Source organism: Astatotilapia calliptera, chromosome 11 (genome assembly GCF_964374335.1).
Source record: "Astatotilapia calliptera chromosome 11, fAstCal68.1, whole genome shotgun sequence".
NCBI classification, from domain to species: domain Eukaryota; kingdom Metazoa; phylum Chordata; class Actinopteri; order Cichliformes; family Cichlidae; genus Astatotilapia; species Astatotilapia calliptera.
In genome coordinates this window covers 7,152,741-7,180,097 of record NC_137432.1, presented here as the reverse complement: position 1 = coordinate 7,180,097, position 27,357 = coordinate 7,152,741, and the positions used below count along the sequence as shown (strand labels likewise).

Here is a 27,357-nt window from a genome sequence, read left to right as displayed (position 1 = left end):
AGCACATTAACTCTGCTTTGTATTTGAGCTTACAGGTAAAAAAAAAAAACCTCATTCCACGCGACCTTGCACATTCTGAAGCGTAGATAACGGGGAGGATTTCACATAACAGTCCAGCATTTGAACATTTTGTTGTCTGTGCGGTTTATCAATGCTTTTACACATTTTAGAGCTCGCCTGAATGCACTACTACTGCAGTGACACTGGTGTATGTGTGTGGGCGGACTTTTTTTTTTTCAACTTGTGTTTTTCTCTCTCTTTCCCTCTTTTGTAACATGTATTTTTACCAAAAGGCATTTTTATATATATATTTTAATTTTCCACTATGGTTTGATTGTGATTGTTTCTAAATGTTTTTTTTTTTAATTATAGATCTTTCCAGAGCAGAGAAGAAGCAGACTAATTCTTTAAAAGATGATTATGACTCTGGGATCTTGAATGAATAGAACATTTTGTTCTGATAGGAAACAAAATGTGGTATTAACATCAGGCTTTGCCTCATTTCAATGTACAGCTTCAGACAACTAAATGTTTGTTATTCTTGCTAAGAAATGTAACATGTCTTTTATTCCCTCACCGTACAGAGTGCAAATTCCACTGCACCAATGGGAATTGCTTGCGTCTGGGCTCGCTGATCTGCAACCAGCTGAATAACTGTGGGGACAACAGCGATGAGGAGAACTGCCCTGTGGTCACCCAACACCCTCCGCCGGGCATCTTCAACTGTGAGTGTTGCAGGATGCTGTTACACATCTGTGTCTCTATCTGTCTACCTCAAACCATCAAACCACACCAACGCATCCTCTCTCTGCTTTGCCTCACTTCTGATTTTGCCCCACCGGGGACAAGGGTTTGGGGTTTTGAGCTTTTCTCATGGGTGTTGCAAACTTTCTGACTTCTGCCCCCGGCACTTCACATTCAAAGTTTTTAAATGGTGCAATAGTTAACTTCACACTTACTTTTATCATTCATCAAAGTACTTTTGGCATGTTGTTGTTTTACATTGATCCATCACTTCAGTGTAATCCTAATGAAGCCGTATAACCTGAAAACCCATGTTTCCTTTGCTACATATCTGGAGCGGTATATTAGTTTCTTCTGTGGACTAAACTACCTGTCCGGTGCAATAGCATGTGTTCGGTCAATAGCAAACCGAGATGGGTTAAGACTCTGTGACAAATGACGAAATGACCCCTGAGCTCTATGTGTGCAATGCCCAAGCTGACACAAACTGACCTGAGACCTGCTTCCTAGTATACTTAGTCTAATTTCAGAGAAACGTGAGTTTACTCAAATGCAAAACTAATCATCTGGAAATTGTGTTGAGGGCACATGAAATTAATGGCAGGGTAACTGTCACTGCTTGAGAACTTGATTTCAGTTGCATGTTGTATTGTTTTGTGACGTCATCCTTGCTTATCAGTATAAGGGAACAAAGTGTACAGGCATTATACCAAATCTATATACCGCACCCTCTCATCCCTACTGCCAGCACCAGCCACCTGCTTCTAGCTCCTGCTGAGCACCACTGTCCAGGGAACAAGATGAGAGTGTTCCCTTGACTCGTCACAATCAATGAAAACACAGAAGGGGAGTGAGAGAGAGAGAGATGTTGAGAGGGGGAGATGGAAAGAGAGGTGCAGAGAGAGGGAGAGAGAGACAGACAGAGAGAGAGAGAGAGGGTGAAGGACACCACTGGGCTTCAATGGCTGTCTGCCAGGCCACTTTGATGTGCTGCGGCGTTCTCTTTCAACAACTTTTAGGAGGAGAGGGAAAACTTTTTACAGCAGCACTTTCATCCTTGGCTCCATGAGAGAGAGAGAGAGAGTGTGTGTGTGTGTGTGTGTGTGTGTGTGTGTGTGTGTGTGTGTGTGTGTGTGTGTGTGTGTGTGTGTGTGTGTGTGTGTGTGTGCGCGCGCGTGTCTGGCAGGTTTCTTACCTTCCTCTCCATCTCTTTCTCTCATCTCACCCACCCTCATTCACTCCCCCGCCCTCTACCTTCCTCCCTCAAATGTGTTTCACCTCTCCAACCCCTCCAACCTTGTTGTTTTTTTAATCTATCTCACTTTTTTTTTCTGCTGCTGTCTATCTAAATTTCTGCAGCTCTACAAGGCACAGCAAATGAACATTTTTTATATTTATTTAAATTTTAGGGTGATTTAAATGGGTGGGGGTGGGGGGATAATTTCCAATGGATAGAATCCTCCTGAGCTGGGTGCTTAAAATATTTAGCTATCTAGAGCGGATGTTAATGTAAGAGTCTGCAGCTTGCATTACGGGAAAGCTGCTCAATGAGTGTAATTTTCTGAGCTGGTGCACATTTTCTGTTGATGCCATAGAGACACAAGAAGGGCAGAGAGATGGTTGCAGGGAAAAGAAGGTGAGAGAAAGGAGAAAAACGGAATAGGACGATTACAAAAAAATAAGAAAAAGAGTGCAGGCAGTCTCAGGGGGAGACAAGAGACAAAGAGGGGCTTGAAGTGAGATGGAAGACCAGACAGAGACACAGCCATGGATGGAAAGAGAGGGGGATTAAGAGGAGGAAAGGAGGAAGGGAGAGGGACATAGAAAACGTTTCTGTGTTAATGGAGTTTGCCATCTTGTTGCAGCCGCTGGCTGTTGTCGTGGCGGTGGCAGACAGATGGATCATGAATACTGTCTAGACACACTGCAGCCTGATGCCTGCATCTCACTCCCTGCACCTCCTCTGCTCTCCTCTCCTCTCTAGGTTCCTCACATCTGCTGCCAGCTGCAGTTTAGCACAACAGTGAGAAACAAGAAACCAAGTGTTGTTTTAGACATAGGTAATTTACATTTAAATCAGATCTAATAAAAATGGCATTAAAGAGCATCCAAAGTTTGCTTAGTACCTGTGCTTTTGTGGCAGCCAATTTGATTCATTAAAGTGTGTCTTATAATGCCCCAGAGCTTGCTTCCCTAGATTTAATGCATTTGTTAATAATGTTTTTAATTATGCTCGTGCATCTCCTGTACAGGCTGCTAAAGCTACTGTGAAGAGGAGTAAAGTCAACAGAAGGACAGTTAGCATCGTCTACAATGTTTTTTCATTGAAAAAAGTTCCTTTTAAAGTGAGACAGTGTAGCCTTTAAAAATAATGTCATTCTTTCAAAGGGACCTCAAAGCTCAGTTTAGTGCGTTCAAAATACTAAGGCATTTTGTTGGTACGGGCTCAGTGTGGCCAGTAGCTTATAGTGACTGATGTTAGCTCAGGGGTGGGCAATCTCAGTCCACAAGGGCCGGTGTCCCTGCAGGCTTTAGATCTCTCCTTGGGTCAACACACCTGAATCACATGATTAGTTTGTTACCAGGCCTCTGGAGAACTTCACGACATGTTGAGGAGCTAATTTAGCCATTTAAATCAGCTGTGTTGGTTCGAGGACACATCTAAAACCTACAGGGACACCGGCCCTCATGAACTGAGATTGCCCACCCCTGTTTTAGCTAGTGTTAATAAAGTCATAGTCATTGAAGACTTCTGTCTCTATGCTAGTTATACAAGAGAGCAAACTACACTGACAAAATAACAAAGCAACAGTCAGACAGCTCGTGTAAGAAATGATTATTATTATTACAGCAGTAGAGTATACGTAAGGGTTGCTAGGCTCTGAGCTCACTTCTCAAAATAGTGTTCCATACAGAAATTAGAGCGTGATGACTAAAGAGTATGCTGGGATGGTGGAGGGGTTGAAACAGTAGTTTAAAGGAAGTGAGAGCAAGTTATTCAGCTTATCGCCACAACTAAATTTGGAGGGTGTGTTAGGGTATATGATGTGAGGAATGTGAGGCATGTTGGTGTGTATGACACACTGTATCTTGAGTTCCCTGCCTGAATTAGTGTCTAGGCTTTGCTTCGTACTGCTACCTCTCTTTACCTCTTAGCTATAATAGTTGAATTATAGTTAAATTCACATTAGAGTAATTACTGATTCAAATTTGGCCAATGTAGGTCCGGTTCTCACTGTTTGGATTGATCAGCTTCATGCATGTGAAGGATTATCATTACCGAGTAGTTTTCAGTTCAGTCCACAGTTTCTAAGCCCAAATGCAGTGCGTCAGGTGAGAGACATGCTCGTCATTAGTTCTTGCTGTTCGCTGGGTTGTGTACCGCAACTTCATTCTACAATGTGAGACAATATCGAGTTCTACTCTACCTTTGAAAGAGAAGCTATCTGGACTGTAGTCCATGCAAGAGGTATTTTGGCTACGCAATAACAGGTTTTACTCACCACATGGACCACTTACAACATTTGGCTTCCTGCAACTTAGTCCACCTTAGTGGCCAACTTAGTGGCACCTTGACGCCCTTTTGACACCCTGGAAGAGACCAAGTAGACGGAAACGTAACAATGTTACAATGAACAATCTTGATCATGGGCCAACTTTAAATCAGGCATGGCTTTAGATTTCTACTGCTCCACTATCAGAAATGTTTAATCACACCTCATATATGCATATAGGATTCTTGTTAACATGATAACCGTAGGATTTTGTTATAATGTAACTTCCAAGTGCATTAGAAATATGAATTACTGGAAGATTAAAGGCAAAAACCGAGGTGCCTGATGTGTATGCACATCATGTCAGTCATCTGTCTCAGACTACGTGAGCATTGATGGAGATTGTGGAATACTCTGACAGCACTCCAACATCAATCCAGGCACGAAATGTGGGAATATTTTATGTAAGACTGCTGTTCATGTAACCTGCAGGCATCTGTAAAATGTAAATATCTAAGAAGCACCTTACAGCCAGTATGAACACACTCAAATGCACCTGCATTCACAGCTTTTTTTTTTGTTACCACAGAGCCAGGATGTATTCCTAAGTGGGTGCTTTTGTTAATATATTTGCATTGATAGATATGTTTATGCATGTGTCATCATCTTAGTTATCTATAGTTATTAGTCATATGCAGTCTGGAAATGCTCTTGGGGACCCATGTGGATATTGACAGATGATTGATTTTGCTGTGGGCAGAGCCAAGAAGCTGTAGTACACAGAAATTTTGCAGCATTCCAATGAGGATTTCCCTGCAGCTCTGAGCACATCGTAAGAACATTTTCTGTAAATCTGCAAAGTACTCCTCCAGTAATTTCAGGACATTATTAGGAGTTGTTCATATTGTGATAAGCAGTAGGCACTCCCTATTTTATTATAAAACCACTCCTAAAAAGGACAGTGCAACATGTCAGGCTTAAAAAAGCTTATAGCAAATAGGATAAAAATATGAGGAAGGCACACGCAGGTTCTTTGTGTCCAGTGAACTACATTTGATGCAGATGCAGATTATGTCCGCTTGGTGTTAGAGTGCCAGAGTAGTAGCACGTACACTATTAAAGTTGCATTATTACTCTAAATAGCAGGAAAAATCCTTGTGGAGGCCCAAGTGACCTTTGAAAAGTAATGGCTGTGTAAAGCACCATTTAGCCCATGAGGAACCTTAAGAGAGCTTGTGTGTTTTTAAGACTGGGTGAGCGTTGCTTGCTGCCGTTTCACTTCAGCCAGGCTTGTCTTGGCTTTCTCACCTTGTTAGGCCCTGCTGAAGTATGAGGAGGGGACAGGGAAGGAGACCAGATGATGGTTCAGATCGATGGTCAACTCTAGCTTAGCCATTGATCCCATTCCAGTGTGAACGGCACTTCAATAGCATCTAGCAAGCCTTCAGGCTGGCTGATTGATTCCGTTTGTCGAGAATCATAACTGAGGAGGCTCATTATTGACTACTCCTCCATCCCAGACAGTCTGAGTGCCTTACACAGTGCTGTTGTCCACCACTGATAGCTTCAATACCTTTTTTTCTGATGCTTTTTTTTTTTTTTGTGATACACCATTTCTGAGAAGGAGTCTCAATAAAAAAATGAAGGTCACTGCTGTGCTAAAGGTAAGTGCTTAAGCTTATAGTGGGCCGTATATGCTTTCTTATTCACTTTATTTGAGACTCTGTTAGGATTTTTTTTCATCTGTGTGTGAATCCAGTCTATTAACACTTACTTATTTATGCAGTAAGCGTGGGAAGGTGTTTGATGTTGTCTGGCTTGTATTTTTATGTCCATTTTTTTAGAAAGATTGAAAAGCGCTTCAACTTCAGCGGTAACAGGAACGATTGTCTTTGTGATAAAGGAAAACATGATCTTCAGAACACATGCTCGCTCAAAAAGCAGTTTACCGTTCTCTTTTTTCATTAGAGATTTACTCAGGATACCGCTTGGTGAGGAATGAACCGTGGCTAAGGATTTGGTGGCCACTCATTGCTAATGTTGAAATTTTTTCCATACTGCAAATGTCTGACATTTACATTACATTATACATTTGTGAAACTGCAATGCTCCAGTAGGCTGTCTTTCATATTTAGTTTTCTAACACCTAAAACCACTACATGAAACAGTTTTGTTATTACTATCATAACTACTACTTCAAAGCTACAAAGATTTCAGTTAACTTTCGCATTACTAAATTCACAGTAAACATAATTATCCAGTTTAGTTGTGTTTTTCTTTCCAGTAACTACTGATGGAAACATCTGCTGTAGCTGCTAACAGAACCCACATGTTCACCAGTCATTCGCCACGTTTGTTTGTTTGCCAGTTATCGCGGGCTGTAAATATAACTATAACGCTAATTGCGAAGCAGAGACAGAACAGCTGAGCTCTGTTGTCTGGGCACACACAGTAGGTGCCAAGACTTTGTTTCTGTACCATTTAGATCAAATCAAGGTTAGGCACCAGTCACAGTGGTATACAGACCTGTCGGCAACCAACTGGCAACTATGTCTCTACAGGAAAATGTGTATTCCATGACTGGTTGCGAGTGGTTGCTTGGGTTCTCTATGAAATTGATTGCCAGAGCCCCATTCACACTAGGCCAAAAGACCAGTCAGTGACCTCTCTGGTAACCACCAGTTGCTAAGCAAAAGTGTCTATTCCGTGAATGGTTGCCAGCGGATGCTGCTGGTTGCTAGTGCAGAATTGGTTGCAAAGTGATATACAGTGTTGCCTTCTACCTTCTAGTGATTGCTTTTATCACTACCTGGTTGTCATGGTTTCCAGTTACATGGAAGACAACAAACAAGACAATCAAGCAACTGAACAAGTGGCAGTGAAACTGTAAAAAATGCGATGTATACCAGAGAGATTTTACTTGATCAGTTATATTTTTAAATATTAACATTTGGGGGTTGGGTTTTTTCCGTTTTTTCCCAATAAGCAGAAGTTAGCAACAAAATAAAAGATTATAGCTTCCCCCCCCCCCCTAAAATCAATAAGGCAGGGTTGGTCCCGTCTAAGGTGGTGGTAACTCTTGTCCATTGTCATCCAGTAACTATTTTTACAAATTAAAACGTGACACTCAGATTAGTGTGGAGCAATTTCACCAAATCTGAACTATTCAAAATCCTCATCACTGCTGGAGTTTCTCTTCAGGGCTTTTTAATGTGTAGCTTTGTGATATGGCTACCTGATAAGATTAGCTAGTTTTATGTTTTTCAATAGCAGGAATGATATCATCCTTTATACAGATGACATGTCCAGACGTCCATGTTAATTTGATGTTTTAAGCCTTGAGTGGTTTAGGCCATATTCTCTGTGACTGAAGCTGAAAGTGTTTAGCAAACCCCATTATTAGATCTGTCCCAGTGGCCATTCCCATCCCAGTGTTGGTGATCCTAGACGCGTATTATCTTGATTTCTTCTACCGCCCAGCCTGCTCTTACAAGCATCTCTAAAGCATTTTTCATCCGTCTTCTTTGCTTCTTTTTTTTTCTCACCCGAGGCTCTCCAACGGTCTCTGCGTCTATTTCCTCCCTGCTTTTCATCACTTAGCCTAATCTCATGGTTGAACAGGCCTCCGGTCAGCTGTCTTCTTTCCCTTTTACTCTCTCTTTTCTATCTTCTCCCTCCCTGCTATCCTATTCCTTATTACCCCATCCCCTCTGCTTCCTTCGTTTGCAATCGCATGTTCCTTTTTACCCACTTTTGACCCTAAAGCCCATGTTAGGGTGACTTGCTGTGTAATTATTGTGTCAACATTGGCAGAGTCTCTCGCTGTGCAGCTGTTTTCAATGCCAGGACTTGCTCTCCACTGCGACTCAGAGGTCAATTAGGCAGCAAGTGAATGTAGCTGCGGGATGCCGCTAATTGAATGGGGCCGTTGGGTTTAAAGCATTGATTGTGGAGGGATGGTTTGTGAGCTGATCATTGCTGTGGTGACCTCCAGACCACAGACATACCTCAGAAACGTGTGTGTGTGTGTATGTGTTTGAGTCTAAATTCAGATTGCTATATAAGTGGTCTTAACCTGTCTCCAGTGTCTCCGTTCTACAGGGATGACTTGTTTTGTATTGCTTCTACTGGCACTGCATTAGACCAGAGTTATATATAGGACAGTAATTCAGTATGAATTAAGAACACACAGTCAATACAAAACAGTGCAATAATGGACAGTTAAAGACGCATGGGTCACAAGCCTTAGTGTCAGTCCCAAGCATGGACAAATGGGAGGGTTGTGTCTGGAAGGGCAAAATCGAAAACATGCGGATCCATCCACCCTAAGTGAGTAAGTAAAAGTTTATTTGTAGCTTGGCAAGTTATGCTGCAGGGAAAAAGCGTCGTCAAAAATAACACCTAAATTTCTGATGCTACGCTTCTGCGAGAGATCCAGATCACTCAGTTGCTGTTTAATGTGGGACACTGCACTGTCCAGTGCAATAATCAAAGTTTCAGTTTTATCTGGGTTTAATTGTAGGTAGTTGTTATTCAACCATTGGTTAATGTTTGTTCAGCAAACTCTTTTTAAACCAAGCTTAAAAGAGCAGTGTAGCTGAATATCGTTGGCAAAAAGATGATAAAACACATCACTAAACTGCTGTATTATGTGGCCTAAAGAAGGAATATTTATTAAAAACAAAATAAATCCCAACATGGAGCCTTGAGGGACTCCACATAGTTGCTCTGCAGATTCAGACATAATCTGGTTTAAGGACACACTAAAACCGCACATCCCAGCAAGATCCCTCAGCCTGTTTAACATTGTAGTATGATTAACTGTGTCAAAAGCTAAGGAGAGGTATTTTAAGACCAAGACTGTGTATTCTCAAGTGTTTCAGTGGAATGCATTTTGCAAAAACCAGATTGGAAACAGTCAAAGTTGTTGTGTTTTTCCAAGCAGGCGGTAAGGTGGGCAGCAACTGCCTGCTCACTTACACTGAACAAAAATATAAACGCAACACCTTTGTTACTGCTCCCATTCCCCATGGGATGGACGTAGAGACCTAAAATTCATTCCAGATACACAATATAACCATCCCTCCCAAACAGTGGTCACAAATCAGTCCAAATGTGTGGTAGTGGGCACATCTGCTATATTGAGATAATCCATCCCACCTCACAGGTGTGCCACATCAGGATGCTGATCTGACATCATGAGTAGTGCACAGGTGTACCTCAGACTGCCCACAACAAAAGGCCACCCTGGAATGTGCAGTTTTTTGCGCTATTGGGGGTCTGGGGACCCAGAACCCGTCAGTATCTGGTGTGACCACCATTTGCCTCATGCAGTGCAACACATCGTCGCATGGAGTCTATCAGATTGTCAATTGTGGCCTGTGGAATGTTGGTCCACTCCACTTCAATGGCTGTGCGAGGTTGTTGGATATTCGTGGGAACTGGTACACGGTGTCGTATACGCCGGTCAAGCACATTCCGAACATGCTCAATGGGTGACATGTCCGGTGAGTATGCTGGCCATGCAAGAACTGGGACATTCTCAGCTGCCATCTGCCCTGAACAATGTGAACCATGATTCATCCGTGAAGCGCACACCTCTCCAACGTGCCAGACGCCATCGAATGTGAGCATTTGCCCACACAAGTCTGTTACGGCGACGAGCTGGAGTCAGGTCAAGACCCCGATGAGGACGACGGGCATGCAGTTGAGCGTCCCTGAGACGGTTTCTGACAGTTTGTGCAGAAATTGTTTGGTTGTGCAAACCAATTGTTCCAGCAGCTGTCTGGGTGGCTGGTCTCAGACGATCTTGGAGGTGAACCTGCTGGATGTGGAGGTCCTGGGCTGGTGTGGTTACACGAGGTCTGCGGTTGTGAGGTCGGTTGGATGTGCTGCCATATTCTCTGAAATGCCTGTGGAGACGGCTTATGGTTGAGAAATGAACATTCAATGCACGGGCGACAGATCTGGTTGACATTCCTGCTGTCAGCATGCCAATTGCACGCTCCCTCATTGCTTGTGGCGTCTGTGGCATTTTGCTGTGAGACAAAACTGCACCTTCCAGGGTGGCCTTTTGTTGTGGGCAGTCTGAGGTACACCTGTGCACTACTCATGATGTCAGATCAGCATCCTGATGTGGCACACCTGTGAGGTGGGATGGATTATCTCAATATAGCAGATGTGCCCACTACCACACATTTGGACTGATTTGTGACCACTGTTTGGGAGGGATGGTTATATTGTGTATCTGGAATGAATTTTAGGTCTCTACGTCCATCCCATGGGGAATGGGAGCAGTAACAAAGGTGTTGCGTTTATATTTTTGTTGAGTGTACGTCTTGACATAAAAGGGTGTTTGGAAATTGCTCTATAATTTTGATATAATGTCAGGTCCAAGTTGGGGTGTTTTGAGCTTTGGTTCCACAGTGGCTTGTTTAAAAAAGCTGGGGAACATCCCAGTCTGAAGAAAAACATTAAAAGGTTTACAACCTATGGGGCGACAGTCAAAGACTTTGATAAAAACCTTGGTGGGCATGAAGACGGCTTCATTTTATGTTATTTGCCAGGGCCACCATATCATCAAATTTCACAGGTGTAAAGGTAGACCAGGAGTAAGAATTAGATGCCTCATTAGCAGAATAAGCTAGCTTTGGGGAGTTTTTGACATTGATTTCTCTAATCTTATTGACAAAAAGCCCTTTGGAGTGCACATTTATAGGTACTGTAGCTAGAGACAACTGGTGGTTACCAGCACTGATTTTGTCAAAAAAGACCTTGGGATTTCTCTTGATATGTTGATATTCTTTGATATGAATCTAGAAAAATATTCTGATCTGGTATTTTTACTGGTTCATTTAGGTAGAGCATTAGATCTTGAAGTTAGAGCCTGGGTGCTTCAAGTTTTCTTCCATAGTCCTTCAGCTTTGCAACACATTCTCCTTAAGTTTAAAGTAGACTCATACCTTCTGTGTGATAGAACTTGATAGGTGCCACTTGATCCAAAATGGATAAGCATTCTCTGTTACAGCACTGGACAAGAGTGTTTACATGACTTCTATTAGAACGCAGAGAAATGTCAAACATGACAGCGGACCTTTCAGCAGTAGTCTCAGTTATTATGCATCGATGAGTTTTTGATTTCAGGATTGTTTGATTAGAGCTAAAGTTGAGGTCAGAAAAGACACACTTATGGTCACTCAAATGCACATCCTCCACAACCTTGGTTCCTCTCGTGTGATGCTCGATAATGTTGATGGCCACAGAAAAACAAGGTATGTGTCACGGTCCGGGGCAGCGGCCGTGTGGAGAGCGGAAGGAGGACTCAAAACGCAGCACTTATTCAGGTGTGAGGGTGATTTATTGATAATATCCAATATAAAGTGGGGATGGTAAAACAGAACTAAGGATGAACTAACTGGGAGAAACTACACAAAGAAATAGCAAACCTGAGCATGAAGGGAGAACAGCAGGGAGAGCACGCAGGGGATTACACCAGGTATGAACACAGACGACGCGACGAGGAGCAGAAGAAATCACACACTATAAATACACAAAGAGACACTGGGAAATCACACACAGGTGGGGGAAACAGCTGGACCTGATTAACCTGACGAGACAGGGGAACACTAACACCAGGGACCAACAGAGGGAGCACAAACCCAGAACCCAGTGTCTAAAATCCCAAACACAAACCATCCCAAAACAGCCATGAATAATAATGAAAGTAATAACAATAAAGAACATAAACATAAAGTCACTGAGTCATGGTCGCAGGACCATGACAGTATGGTTTTTCAGATGAGTTGGTCCAAAAACATGTACTTTTGAACAAAGTTAAAATAATCAGATATAGATAAGAGTTCAGCTGCTATGTTTGATCAGAAATCATCAATATGAATGTTAAAATCCCCAAGAATTAGAACTTTCTCCAACTTAATAATATAAGATAAAAAGTCGGATAGGAGCAGCTAGCAGAGCACAGTTATGTAGGTGAATAAACTCGCCAACCCTCTGCCATGTTTCCTTGAGAAACAAAAAAAAATCTGTTTTTTCCTGTGAAAAGCTCAACTAAGTAACTAACTAACTCAGCTAAGGAACAAAGACTGGTTGGTGATGGAGCGAATGTTCAGAAGAGCAATCCGACAGTGTAGGTTTCGCATCAGGTGGCCACAGTGGGACTGACAGCAGACCTTGTCCGTTCACGAGATTTCCAACTGTGCCGCGTGACCAACCACTGGTTTGGCAATGCAAGACCCAGGGCCATAGTGGTAAGGCTGCAATCGACAGAATCCAGAGGATTACACGAGAAGAACCAAGGCTACAGTGGCTGTGAGGGTGTATTTCCAACCACAACCTGGAGAGTAACCGGCAGTCAAAACGGTGAAGCCTCCCGTCCAATCGGTGGATTTCCAACCTGGAGGCTCGTCTAATCTGTACCTGGATGCCAGACGCTTTTCTTTGATTTCTTTTTAGGATTTTCTCAGGTACGTTCCGTGACTACTAAAAAATATTCAGGTGAGGAAGTGAAGCACACAAATGGTGGCGGAAAAGTTTTCTTATAACTGTTGCAATCATTGAAAAGGTGTTCCGTAGACCCTTAGATGTATACACAGCAGAAGTGAGTTGCTTGGGCTGATATTATACCAGAAAATGCATAAAATACAAGAATAAATCACAGACAGGTAGCTGCCAACCTTAGCACAAGCCCCATCTTTTGCACTGTCTGTGGCAACAGCAACCAAAAAACCTTTATTCGGAATAGTGTTATAGTGTTACCATTTGCTAGTGCTGATTTTTAATCTTAATTTATATGAAGAAAGTAAAGCAAGTGTGAGTTGTGTTTTGAATTTGAATTTCCTGTTTGTTTTTTTTAAATACAGACAAAATTAGGGTTAAAATACCAGACGGATACCACTAAGAGAAGTACTATTTTAAGGATATCCATTGCTGGTCAAAGCATTTGTGAAATAAATGTAATCTAATTAGCAAAAAGGCTTCAAATGCAATCTGTTATTTTTCCTTCAGATCAGAAGTAGCTAAATATAATATTAATCATGTGATGTTATCAGCTCACACGGAGGGTATGTCACTAGGCCCTGCAGTCCGTTTTGGAATTCTTTTCATTATGCGGTGTGAGCGAGCGGTCCACTCTCAAGGCTCCATAGGAGCGCCCCCTCTCAGTGACCGGCGTTCCTTTGATTGTGTTGCAGGATCCCCGAGGCAGCGGATGGTTTTGCACTGAAACATCTCACATGCGTTACTAATGAAGACAGCAAACGTTTGTCATTCTCTGTGATCAATGCTTTACTGATCAGTCTGACGTGTGTTTAGAGCTTTAGAGTGGTGACAGCTGACAGCTGATGGCTTTCAGTAGCAAATGCATTGTTGTTAATTCGCCACAGATCTCAACATAACATCTGCTAGTGTATATAACAGCGGGGGGCCTGCTGTGCTGCCAGGAGATGTTTCTGTGACACGTTTAAGATTGGCTGACTGACCTGATTTTGACCTACATGCATAAAATATTTTATTTTTTTATATTTTTTTTTGAACTGCTACCACACCAACCATACCACCTCCCTTTATATTTTTGTACTTACAAGCCGGCACATTCTGTTCTATGTTTATTGGCAAATGTTGTGTTGCAGATCATGTTGACTCTTTGAGCCACATAAAGATGTCTTTTTTTTTTTTACCTCTCCTGCACCCTTTAATGATGAGTTTAGGTACCTCTGTATGTATCAATAAAAATGTGATTTGATGACCATCAGAACAGTTTCCGGGGTTTTTTGAGGGTAGCTGCAAAGGCAGAGAGCACCCTCACCAACTTCCACCCAGTCATTTGGTTTCATAAGCAGTCCTGAAATATGACAGAAAGCACTCAGTTCAGAAAAGAGCTTCAAGGGTAGGTAAGCTTCCAAGGGGTAAAGAGTTAATGTATTACAGAGGTGTTTTCAGGATTGTTTTAAAAATCCTGTGAGAAGATTTGCCATTGAGGACAATGAGAAATCAATAAATACTGTATTGCAGCCAATGAAGTATACGGGGCGATTGTGGCTCAAGAGTTGGGAGTTCGCCTTGTAATCGGAAGGTTGCTGGTTTGAGCACCGGCTTGGACAGTCTCAGTCGTTGTGTCCTTGGGCAAGACACTTCACCCGTTGCCTACTGGTGGTGGTCAGAGGGCCCGGTGGCGCCAGTGTCCGGCAGCCTCGCCTCTGGTAGCTTGCCATCACCAGTGTGTGAATGTGTGTGTGAATGGGTGGATGACTGGATGTGTAAAGCGCTTTGGGGTCCTTAGGGACTAGTAAAGCGCTATACAAATACAGGCCATTTACCATATACTAGCTGCAGTGGAGGACAAGGTTGAACCGCAAGTAGCTAAAACAAATGCAGTCTTGTCTTTTCAAAGTAAATGTCTTCCCACAATATCTGGGAAGTAAGAAATTTCAGTGCACATTAAAGAACATTATTTGCTTACTTTCTTACATATTTACTGAGGAGAAAAAGTGTTTTCCTGTTGCAGTTTCCTCCTGTAGTTGCATCAATATGACACCACAGTTTTGGGGAAACTTTTGTGAAATGTCAGGATGCGTGCAGCGGCACCCAAGGCCGCCTATTCAGTCACGCACCTGTTGTATTGCAAGTGCGATTACACATGATGGCAGACAATCAGCCGCTGAGGCACAGAGCTGCGATCGCATCCAGATGAACCGATGATTAATTAGGTCTGCATGTCATTAGCACGAATGCGCTGGAGGACCATATGTGTCATCTTCAGTTTTACTATGCCGTTCCTAAAAGGGATCTATTGAATGGACATGTGCGTGTGAGACGCAGAGAGAGGAAAGAACGAGAGATGGGAGGGATTTCCAGCTCATTAAGATTCAGATTAGCGAAGCCATCCACTTGTTGTCCTCGGGCCCTCTGTGGAGCGGCCTGCTCTTCTGTGTGGTTCAAGGATTTACTCAGAGCAGACACAACATGAGAAACACTTGGGAAAGCACTGGATAAACACATTCATCAGGACCTCCCTCTTCCTTTCTTTTATCTTTCTCGCATTTACTTTCTGTAGCTGCTGCTTTCATCTGTGTTTCTGCTGTCTCTCTTTGTCTCTCGCCCTCCTTTCCTAAGCCCAGCGGCAGTCTTTGTAGCTTGTTTAATGTTTTTTTTTTCCTACCCCCGGCCGTACTCAGGTTAGACACGAGTGGCGCCTGGCTCTAAGTCCGCCGGCCCAGGCGGCGACGACAGCAGCTGCAGATCCTTAGAACCTCGGCTGCCGCCGCCCCCTCACCACACCATCACTTAACAGCGACAGCTCCGAACTCCTTCCTTCCATATGGTCACCTCCAAAGCTGAACCGCCTTTCGAGTCAGAGAGGGGGCTGAAGTGATTGTTCAGTCCTTTTTGGATATTCATGAGGCTTTAACATAGGAGATGTGCTTGATTTATTTTACTTTGAGAGACCGGTCAGTGTTGGAGGGTGGTGGAGTGCCGAGTAAATTGAGTGCACTTCAAAATATCTCCAAAATGCCAATGAAGGAAAAAAAATAGGCTTATGTTGCATGAATGTCATTCATTGTTGAGGCTGTTGGAAGGTGTTGAGACCGTTCCATCAGTTTTAAGTTGTTTTCTGAATAAAAAAATTGCATTAAAGGGTAACTTTCTTATCATGGAGAGTGCTGGGAAGCTTATGAAAACAGTTGTGTATTGTCCTCTCAAGGGAGCTTTGTGAAGTCTGATCAAGTGGGGTCAGACTGTGGTAAAAACTTGGAATATGGAGTTCAAATGATGTGGGTGTTTAAATGGCAAAGACAGCCAGTGCTGCTAAGCTGCATTGTGGATATTAGAGAATATGGGGATTTTAGAGACAAAAAATAGGGATATCTTAGCCTTTTCTACTTCATTTTTCTTTTTTGATTAATTTTGTTTTAAATCTTTTAATTGCAGGAATCCTCTTTAGAGCTTAGATCTAAACTTTTCATTTTCTAACCAGATTAACTTTCTTTCTTTTTCCATTAATTCATAATTAATGTATTATTAATGCACCGGTCCTCATAATGTCATGCCATTTTTAGGGCTTTGAATGCAAATATGAATAATGACCAGCAAACAATGAGCCGTGTGTCATTTTTCATGTCACGAACTCCAGAAATCATCAACAGATTGGTGCCGGGTGGTGGCAGGGGGTTGTTTTTATGTTGTTTTTCTTCATCCCCATGACTCACGCAGTGTTGCTTTTTGATCCGATGACATCTCCAGCCGCTGCCGCCACACTGGAGCCTTGCCCTTCCCCTTCCTTTATTTCTTTTATCTACAGCTGTGGATTGTCGTAAAACGTCTTTAATCGATTAACGAAAGTATAAAGAGTTCTGAGATTTAAACAGAAAAAAAAAGGTGAAGCTCTAAGTGTTACCCAGAGGTGCAAATGACAGATGAACGTGGCACTCTTAAAACTCTTTCAGAACTTCTCACTCCTCTTTCTCCTGCAGGCTTGTCAGAGTGCAGATTGTCTTCCAAGTTTGGGAATTCAAATATTCTTTTTCAGATATCGGAAGAAAGAGGAGTCTCCAGTGATGGCTGCTGCTGCGGCACTGTGTACCTGTTATGTGGGTCTGCTTCAATGAGAAAACACTCTTCTCCGGTGTTTTCCTTTTGGCATAGTTTACATTCCAGCGCAGATGTAGGATGGAGGTTTTGTCTCCAGCTACCACTGTAAGAAACCAAAACGTGTTGCAATGTTTCTGTTCGGCCCGGCCCCTCCTGAGTCGTTAGTATGCATAACAGGCACACTCCGGTGAACAGGTCGAGGTTGGAGGTCAAGGGTGAGTGGAGCTAATGCTTTCATGCTCTTGATTCAGCTCCTCTCGGGTGTAATACCCGCCTGTCAATTTGTTTGAGCTGCGGATTTACATAATGAATTTATATTAGCCACTGTTCTCCACACACTCCCTCCTTCACTCCCGTCTCTCTCTCTCTCTTCAACTCCTCTCTCAGTGTTGCAATTACTCCCTTTGCTCTCCCCTTCCCTCTCTCTCTCTCTTTACTTCCCCTTGTTCTCCCCCTCCTCCTTCTCTCCACTCCCCTCATCCTCCTCTCATCAAGTTTACCAAGTGCCCAGAGAGCAGAGTGTTTAAATGCAAACGAGCCTCATTTCCAAACTGACGCCACAGCCCAAGTATGCCTCGCACACAACAGCTTCAAGCCCCGCTGAGAGGTTTCGACAAGAGATGGATGGATGGAGATGATGGAAACAGAGTGAGAGAAAGCGTGATGGAAATGGAGAGAGGAGTGGGGATTCTTGGAAGTGCCGCGTGTTTAAAATAGGACGCAGAGCGGGAGTGCGGCGGAGCTCGTAGGTGTCAGGCGCTATTGACAGTCCCGCCAGAGAAGAGGTGATGAACGAGCCACTGTCTTATTAGTCAGAACATTCCATTCACCGCACAATGAGGTATTTTTAATTTCTGCTCCGGCGCTGCTGCCAAGTTCAACACTATCGTAGTATTTCGTGTTTATGCACTTTCATCATAATAACCTCAAAAAAGCATTGTCAACGCTCTTATTGGTTTAACCTACAGTGGGGTGAAAAAGTGGTGGTGTGTTTGCCTCCTTCCTGATTTTTGTACGTTTGTCACATTAAAATGTTTCAGATCACACAAATTCAAATATTAGAGAAAGATGACAAAATTAAACACAAAATGCAGTTTTTAAATGAAGGTGTTTATTATTAAGAGGGGAAAAAATCCAAACCTACATGGCCATGTGTGAAAAAGGGATTGCCCCCCCCATTTATAATTAACGGTGGTGCCCTGATTACTGCCACACCTGTTCTCAATCAAGAAATTACTTAAATACGACCTGCCTGACAAAGTGAAGTAGATCAAAAGGTCCTTCCTCCGATCCAAGGAAATTCAGGAACAAATGAGAACACAAGTAATTGAGATCTCTCAGTCTGGAAAAGGTTATGAAGCCATTTCTAAAGCTGTGGGATTCCACAGTCTCCACACTGTTATCCACAAATGGCGAAAACATCGACTAGTGGTGAACCTTAACATAAGTGGCTGGTCAACCAAAATTACCCCAAGAGCACAGCAACGACTCATCCAAGAGGTCATGTTGATGATCCCCAAGGCTTTTGGGAAAATACTCTGATGAGACAAAAGTTTAATTTTTTGGAAGGTGTGTGTCCCATTACATCTGGTGCAAAACTAACACAGCATTTCAGAAAAGGAGCATCATACCAACAGTAAAACAGGGTGGTGGTAGTGTGATGATGTGGGACTTTTTTGCTGCTTCAGGATGTGGTAGACTTGCTGTGCTAAATGGAAACATGAATTCTGCCATCTACCAAAACATCCTGAAGGAGAATGTCCGGCCATCGGCCACTTGGGTTCTGCAGCCTGGACAATGATCCAAAACACACAATCAAGTCCACCTCTGAATGGCTTAAGAAAAACAAAATGAAGACTTTGGAGTGGCCTGGTCAAAGTCCTGACATTAATCCAATTGAGATGCTGTGGCATGACCTTAAAAAGGTGGTTCATGCTCCAAAACCCTCCATTGTGGTTGAATTACAACAATTCTGGAAAGATGAGTGGGCCAGAATTCCTCCACAGCCTTTTAAAAAACTCACCGCCAGTTACCAGAAACACTTTTGATTGCAGTTGTTGCTGCTACGGGTGGCCCAACCAGTTATTCGGTTTAGAAAGCAATTATTTGGGGGGAATTTTCCTCCCTTAATAATAAACACCTTATTATATTTGTCTAATATTTACATTTGTTTGATGATCTGAAAACATTTAAGTCTGACAAGCAATATATCAGGAAGGAAGCAAGCCAAACCACATGTTCCTGAGCAGAGTTCTGTTTTGCATTTTGACTATGTTTTGGATTTTGTACAGAAAATACAGACTGCCCAGGAAGTCTGTTTACTATCTGCAGCAGTGTTTTACATTAAGAGGCAACCTCCAGGTCTGAGAAAAATGAAGCCACCATCAAAGTGCCAAAACAATTGCAGTTCCTCTAATGGCCACATGAGGCTCACTCCAAAAGCGAGTCAGTCCTCATAGACTGGAATGTTAACATATTCAGGTTTATAACATTAAAAAGCATGTTTGGGTGCTTTTGAATGCTCAGTGGCTGAGCAGACCTGAGAGCAGAGGTCCAGGATCAAGTCCACCCAAGGCCTTTCCTGCAAATCTTCCCCCTCTCTCTGTCCAATTTCCTTGTCACAATTTCACTAACCAGGAAAGGCAAAAAATGCCAAAACCAAAAGTCTTCCAAAAGCATGTTCACAGGATGGTTAGAAAAAAGTTCTCCCTTTCATAATGTCTATAGGGGTATGGGGTGGCTTCTTTGATTGATAGTGTGTGCTAAAACAGGAAGTTATAGCTTGTAGGTATCTGCTAGGCTTCACCTTTGATAGTCCCTCTAACTGCACTGAACTACCCTCAAAGCACTTTTTACTGCAGTCACACACACATTCATACAAGCGCTTTTTCTGTGCCTAAGCACCTTGTTTAACATTTGCACACATACAGTACTCACATTCAGGGTTTAGTATCTTACCCAACGATGCTTCGACCTGCAGACTGGAGGAGCGGGGAAGCGAATCACTGACGTTCCAGTTGGTAGATGGCTCGCTTTTTGAAATTTTGAAAACTGCTCATAAATGTTACATCTGAGCTTATTAGCTTTATAGCTGTAAAGAGCAATAGGCACATTTGTTTCATGTTGTCAAATTATTGGGAGTGAATTAAAAGTAGGTGGCAGTGTCATTTACATGTTTAATGAATATTCATCATCTGGTTACATTTTAGAATGGGAAATATAATAATTTGGGCCCAGCTCTGCTCTCTGTTGACAGATTTAACTTTTTTTCTTTCTTAAGTTTCTTAAACTGTTGTTTCCCTTACATTTCTTTTGAAGCAGTAATATTCTATAAACTGTAGAGTTTTCCCCTTTCTTTAAGCTGTAGTGGACGGTACATCAGCAAGCTGTGATGTAAAGAACAACCTGATTGTGGTATCCCTGTTTCTGCCCCTTTTATCCTGGGTAGATGGGCTCCGAAGAAAGTGCTAAAAAGAGCTGAGACGACTGTCTGAGAATCAATTTAGTAGCCATTCTGGTGCTGTCGGCTATTTAATCAGGATTAAATTGTGAAATATAGATGTTCCACATTATCTGTTCACTTATAATAAAATTCATATTTGTTAGCCTATGAGCTTGGGTTCAAAGGTTATTCTTGACCCTGGAAACTGTAATTATGAAAACTGTCTCACTACCACTTTCATTTAGGAGATGGTGTGATATGATGAGAAGCAGCAAAGCAGCTACTTTTAACAGATAATGTGATTTTTAATTAAATGTGTGTTAAGGTTGATTTAACTTATTGAGAATTAGTGAGGATTATTAATGGAGCTTAAGAAATGGGAAAGTTTTGAATTGAATGAGTTGAAAGGTGATTGAATTAGAGTTTTTTATTTGCAGATAGATTTACACAGATTTGAATTAAGATGCACATTATTTATCATAAAAACATTTTGAAACAAAATTGTTTAAATCATGGATATTTTCTGTTTCATTTATTTTTCTTTTTTTGACATTTTTGTTTCAGATAATAATAATATTGTATTTTATTGACAGCTGTAATAGTTGCACAGAACATACAGGGAGTGCAGAATTATTAGGCAAGTTGTATTTTTGAGGAATAATTTTATTATTGAACAACAACCATGTTCTCAATGAAATCAAAAAACTCATTAATATCAAAGCTGAATGTTTTTGGAAGTAGTTTTTAGTTTGTTTTTAGTTTTAGCTATTTTAGGGGGATATCTGTGTGTGCAGGTGACTATTACTGTGCATAATTATTAGGCAACTTAACAAAAAACAAATATATACCCATTTCAATTATTTATTTTTACCAGTGAAACCAATATAACATCTCCACATTCACAAATATACATTTCTGACATTCAAAAACAAAAACAAAACAAATCAGCGACCAATATAGCCACCTTTCTTTGCAAGGACACTCAAAAGCCTGCCATCCATGGATTCTGTCAGTGTTTTGATCTGTTCACCATCAACATTGCGTGCAGCAGCAACCACAGCCTCCCAGACACTGTTCAGAGAGGTGCACTGTTTTCCCTCCTTGTAAATCTCACATTTGATGATGGACCACAGGTTCTCAATGGGGTTCAGATCAGGTGAACAAGGTGGCCATGTCATTAGTTTTTCTTCTTTTATACCCTTTCTTGCCAGCCACGCTGTGGAGTACTTGGACGCGTGTGATGGAGCATTGTCCTGCATGAAAATCATGTTTTTCTTGTAGGATGCAGACTTCTTCCTGTACCACTGCTTGAAGAAGGTGTCTTCCAGAAACTGGCAGTAGGACTGGGAGTTGAGCTTGACTCCATCCTCAACCCAAAAAGGCCCCACAAGCTCATCTTTGATGATACCAGCCCAAACCAGTACTCCATCTCCACCTTGCTGGCGTCTGAGTCAGACTGGAGCTCTCTGCCCTTTACCAATCCAGCCGCGGGCCCATCCATCTGGCCCATCAAGACTCACTCTCATTTCATCAGTCCATAAAACCTTAGAAAAATCAGTCTTGAGATATTTCTTGGCCCAGTCTTGACGTTTCAGCTTGTGTGTCTTGTTCAGTGGTGGTCGTCTTTCAGCCTTTCTTACCTTGGCCATGTCTCTGAGTATTGCACACCTTGTGCTTTTGGGCACTCCAGTGATGTTGCAGCTCTGAAATATGGCCAAACTGGTGGCAAGTGGCATCTTGGCAGCTGCCCGCTTGACTTTTCTCAGTTCATGGGCAGTTATTTGGCGCCTTGGTTTTTCCACACGCTTCTTGCGACCCTGTTGACTATTTTGAATGAAACGCTTAATTGTTCGATGATCACGCTTCAGAAGCTTTGCAATTTTGAGACTGCTGCATCCCTCTGCAAGATATCTCACTATTTTTGACTTTTCTGAGCCTGTCAAGTCCTTCTTTTGACCCATTTTGCCAAAGGAAAGGACGTTGCCTAATAATTATGCACACCTGATATAGGGTGTTGATGTCATTAGACCACACCCCTCCTCATTACAGAGATGCACATCACCTAATATGCTTAATTGGTAGTAGGCTTTCGAGCCTATACAGCTTGGAGTAAGACAACATGCATGAAGAGGATGATGTGGACAAAATACTCATTTGCCTAATAATTCTGCACTCCCTGTAAAGAAAGAGGAGATGTTTCACTGTGATGGGCTATTATGTCAGGTAATGCTTCTAATGGGAAACAATTGCTCAGGAATTGTTGAGTCTAGACCGAGAGACAAAAAGACAAGTAGTGAGTGAGAAGTGTTTATCTGTGATAATCAATTAATTAGCTTTAAGATGAGACTCAGAAGCAAGGATGATCTATTTTGTTTAATGATCAGTAGCTCGTCTGCTGAGAAGATAGTTTCGAGCCATGCTAGCAGCTCAATGAAGCTTCACTAAGACATAGCAGTGCTGTGATGTTAACATGTACACAGTGACGATACTTTGCTTGCTGTCTACATTTTTGTGGAGCAAGTCACAATTTCAAGGCACACCTGTTTGTTCTAGCTGTGCTCCACAGCCTGTGTGTCATCTGACATTATCACTTCTTCTTTTCAGACTAGCACACTTTTGACAGCCCATTTGCAGTACATGGATCTAGCATAACTTGTGCTCCACTATACTTTGCTTCTATTGACTTGTCAGCCTTTGTTACAGAACCAACACATTCTCCTCTCAGAAGAGATGTTTGTTCAGACTCTGTCGAGGATTCTTTTAGTTGGAAATAAGCATGTCCCAAGCACTGATATGCAATCAGTTATTACTTAATGTATAGCTCTTTGTGTGGTTGTACATTAAAGCAATCCTGGAGCCTACGCTGGCTGCCATAGGGCGAGAAGTAGTGTACACCCTGGTCAGATCGCCAGTCTGTCTCAGGGCAAACAGAGAGAGACAGAAAGCCGTTCGCACTCACATTTACACATGTGGCCAATTTAGAAACACCAGTTAACCTAACCCCACTAACTAATGTCTTTGGACTGTGGGAGTACCCCAAGAAAACCCACACTCAGACATGGGGAGAACATGCAAACTCCACAGAGAAAGGCCAGATGAGACATTTTAGACTTGGACTTGATGTGATCACCTAAAGCAGGGGTGGGGAACCCCAGGCCTCAAGGGCCAATGTCCTGCAGGTTTTCGATGTGTCCTTGATCCAACACAGCTGATTTAAAGGCGAAATTACGTCTTCAACATGTCTTGAAGTTCTCCAGGTGTGTTGACCCAGGGTGAAATCTAAAAACTGCAGGACACCGGCCCTTGAGGCCTGGAGTTCCCCGATCCCCGACCTAATGTAATTAGTGTAAACTCTCTTCTTCTTCACACTAACTCTATGCATATCTTCCTTAACTTTGAGGTCTTCCTCTTTTTCTCCTTCCTGGCAGCTCCATCTTCAACATCCTTTGTCCAGTATGTCCACTATCCCTCCCCTGCCGATGTCCAAACCATCTCACCCCTGTCTCTCTGTCTCCAAACAAGTCAACCTGAGCTACCCCTCTGATTTACTCATTTCTAATTGTGTCCATTCTGGTTACTCCCACTGCAGATCTTACCATCTTCATCTCCACCTCCTGCTTTCTTGTCAGCGCCACTCCAAACCACACATCATATCAGGTCTCACACATTGTAAACCTTCCCTTTCACTCTTGCTGCTATCCTTCTTTCATAATTCACCCCTGACACTCGTCTCTACATACTACACCTTGCCGGCACTCTCTTCTTCACCTCTCTCATGCACTGTCTGTTGTTTTGGGTGGCTTAAACTCATCCACCTTCACTATGTCTGCTCCTAGAGCTTCACTTCTGCACCGGTCTCCGTCTTATTCACACACATGTATTTGATCTGGGTTCTACTGACTTTCATTCTTTTTCTCCTACTCTCCTTCTCTCTAGTTGCACAGTCAATAGTCAAACACAGAACAAATGTCTGTGATCACCAAAGACTCAAGGAACATAAATGTGGGCTTCCAGTTCCACTTTTTGGGCCAGTTTCTCAGACGTTTCAGGTAGAACAATGGTCTTACTAACAGACGCAATCTAAGTCGGGATCAAAGCAAACCGTGGCCCAGTTTCCAGTTTTCTAATGTGACAACTTTCTTTTGAAGGTGGGGGAAGAGGAGGTCTTACATTTTAATTAAAATATAGTCTAACAATTCGATTAAAATTCAAAAGAAAAATAAAACAACACTAGCAAATTCCCGGCATTTTGTCCGACGATGAGTGTGAGGATGTGAGAAGACAGAAGAGCAGTGCCACCTGAAAACAAAGAAGCTGCACAAGCTGAACACAACCTGTATATAAAGTGGCAATGAAATTAATCTATTCATTCATTTTTCTCCAATTAGTCAAACCGCAATAAAAGGCTAACCTGCCAACGTGAGGTGCATGACCGACTGCAAACCAATCAGTGTCAAGTATAGGGAGACGCAGCTCTTGTAGGCGATGATGACAGGAAGAAGAAAGAATGGGAAAAAGGCCTTTTTTCCTGTATCCCAGCTACTCTTTCAAAATAGATGTTCCATGTGTCACTATGCAGGCCTGATGGCGCTACCCCGCACATTGTCCTGCACTCCTGCTAGGAAGATGTGTAGTCATTCACCTAGTGCTTTGCCCACACACACACACACACACACACACACACACACACACACACACACACACACACACACACACCTGACAGCAACAGGGACCTTACATCATTGTTGAAGACAAGGAGCCGCTGTAAAACTTCCCCGGAGGCCCTGAGTTTGTGTGTGCGTGTCATCGTGAGTGTGTAGTTCACTAACATGCTTTTGTACTGAATTTAGCTGCCTGTCTGACCCCTCCCTACCCCCTGCTTTTTCTTTCAGTTTCTTCAACTCCATAGTGTATACTAGGTAATGATGAGCCCCCACCCGCCTCTCTTCATACTTAGTTTGATAGACTTGTCTATCCTCCTCCTCCTACTACTCCCTCAGTCTATTTGGGCCCAGTGTGTGTGCTAGGTAATGATGCAGCTGGGCCATTAAGAGCGGGGGGCTATTTGACAGCGCCCCACGCCTTTCATTCCCTGCACCCCCTCCTACATACACACACATAGACATACATGGATGCATACACACACAGGGCCTGAAAGGACCCAAATGAACCCCCACAGGAGTAAATGGAGCCATCGCCCTAACGCTGAGTATTTCTCTCTAGACGAGGATTGTGCATTTGTTTTGAAAAGGGAGAGGGGGGGAGGGAGGTTGAGGCGAGAGAGGGAGAGTGAGAGAGCTGAAGTTAGGTCTCTCTGTCTCTCACTGGTAAAACCCACCGACCGTCTTTCTCCTCTCTCTCAGGCGCCCTCCCACTCTGTCTTTCTGAGGTTGTGTATGTATGTGTTTGAAGTCTACCCATTTGTCTTAGGGGATTGTGCAAGGCTTGTATTGACTATTGAGTGCAGTGGTGTGGAGGGGGATCTGAAGGTGTTAAAGGCTTGATGTGAATAGCCTCCATCCGTCAGCCTCGGAGGTCGGCGGGGCGATACTGGAAGTCCTGGGTGGTCCACCGTTTTCATTTAAAACACCCGCCATTCACATATGCATTTGTCTACTGTAAGAGATGGGTGGGCGGTTGGGTGTGTACGCGCACACAATCAGGGAGACTGATGTGTGTTTGTGTGATTTAGGCTTAACTCTCAAGTCCAGAGTTATGCAGGTAGTGTGATACATTTACAGGTCAGGTTAAATTGAGGTTTAGATCAACACTACAACCAACACTTAGACTTTAAGCTAGTCAGCAGACATGTAAAGTCCACAGATTAGTTTCGGAAAGCTTAGTTTTACTATTTCTGCATTAATTAAAACATGGAAGTATGCATCTTTAGGTTTAGTGTCGTATGGACTATATGTGGCACCTGGTTTAAAAGTGTTGAGAACAAATAAAGAGTCAAGCTTTGATTTTAGCAGCTAATTCCCACAGGCATGGACCAGTGTAAACACTGACTGACAATGCAGTAATCATCTTGTTGACATCCATGTATGTATGAATTAATCTATTTTCTTAACCACTAATGTGGACGGTAACCAAACACCCAGCTCTCATACTGTGGGAACTGGCTTTCTACTGGTGATCAAGATCTCCTACAAATAAAATTAAATATGGTGGGTTCTTATGGGCTCAAATTTGGTCATAAATATTTTGTACTTGTAAATCAGGATTTGTATGTCTAAAAAGAATTTGTGTGTGTGTAAAAAAGATTTGTATGTGTAAAAAGAAGTTGTGTGTGTGTAAAAAAGATTTATGTGTATGCAGATACATGTGAAAATGCACTCAAGTTTCAAGTTACAAGTACGAATTCTGACCCTATTTTTCTTCCTTTCATCTGATTGGCCAATGTCATGTCAATCACAAATTTAACTATCCAGTCAGACAATAGATGGGTTTGTTTGTCAGAGGGGAGCTTATTTGAACTGCAGGTAATACAGTTTTAAGCTGGGGGATCTCTATATAAATATCCGATAGAAGCTAGGTCCCCTAACTTTCAGTAGCTGCTGAAAGGATAAAGTTGTGGTATATCAGTGGTTAGAAACACCATTAATACTTTAGGGTTAGTTTAACACAAAGTCAGAGCTGACCCGGGACCATTGTTGTGAGTTACAGTGCACAGAATAAAGGTCCTTTCACATTGGACGCAGCATGTGCTGCTAATGCAAACTAAAACCCAAGGATCCAGAATTTGTTGCGCTGGCTGCAGCTCTACCTGTGCTAGATGCACCTGCTCCTTGTCGTTTTTATCTCTGACTTTATGTCCTCTACAAGAGTTTCTGGGTTTTTTGCTGGTTGTTCAAATGTTCAATAAAAGCATGTATGCTAACTCATAACGAAGAAAGTTTTGTAACTATCCCCACTAATAAAGACTGTCATTTCCACAACACTTTTTACACATACAAATCTTTTTTACACACATACAAATTATTTTTACACATACAAATCCTGATTTACAAGTACAAAACTGATTTACAAGTACAAAATAACCACAATTATGACCACAATTTGAGCCCATAG

General features: G+C 42.4%; 1 protein-coding gene across 1 annotated transcript in view; it reads left to right on the top strand.

Moving 5' to 3' along the window:
* The window catches only part of ldlrad4b (low density lipoprotein receptor class A domain containing 4b), a 264,501-nt gene that overhangs the window by 136,690 nt on the left and 100,454 nt on the right, over nt 1-27,357 (top strand). Inside the window, exon 3 of the mRNA XM_026185856.2 lies at nt 585-725. Coding sequence (XP_026041641.1) covers nt 585-725 — 141 coding nt within the window. The remainder of the gene's footprint in view (nt 1-584; nt 726-27,357) is intronic.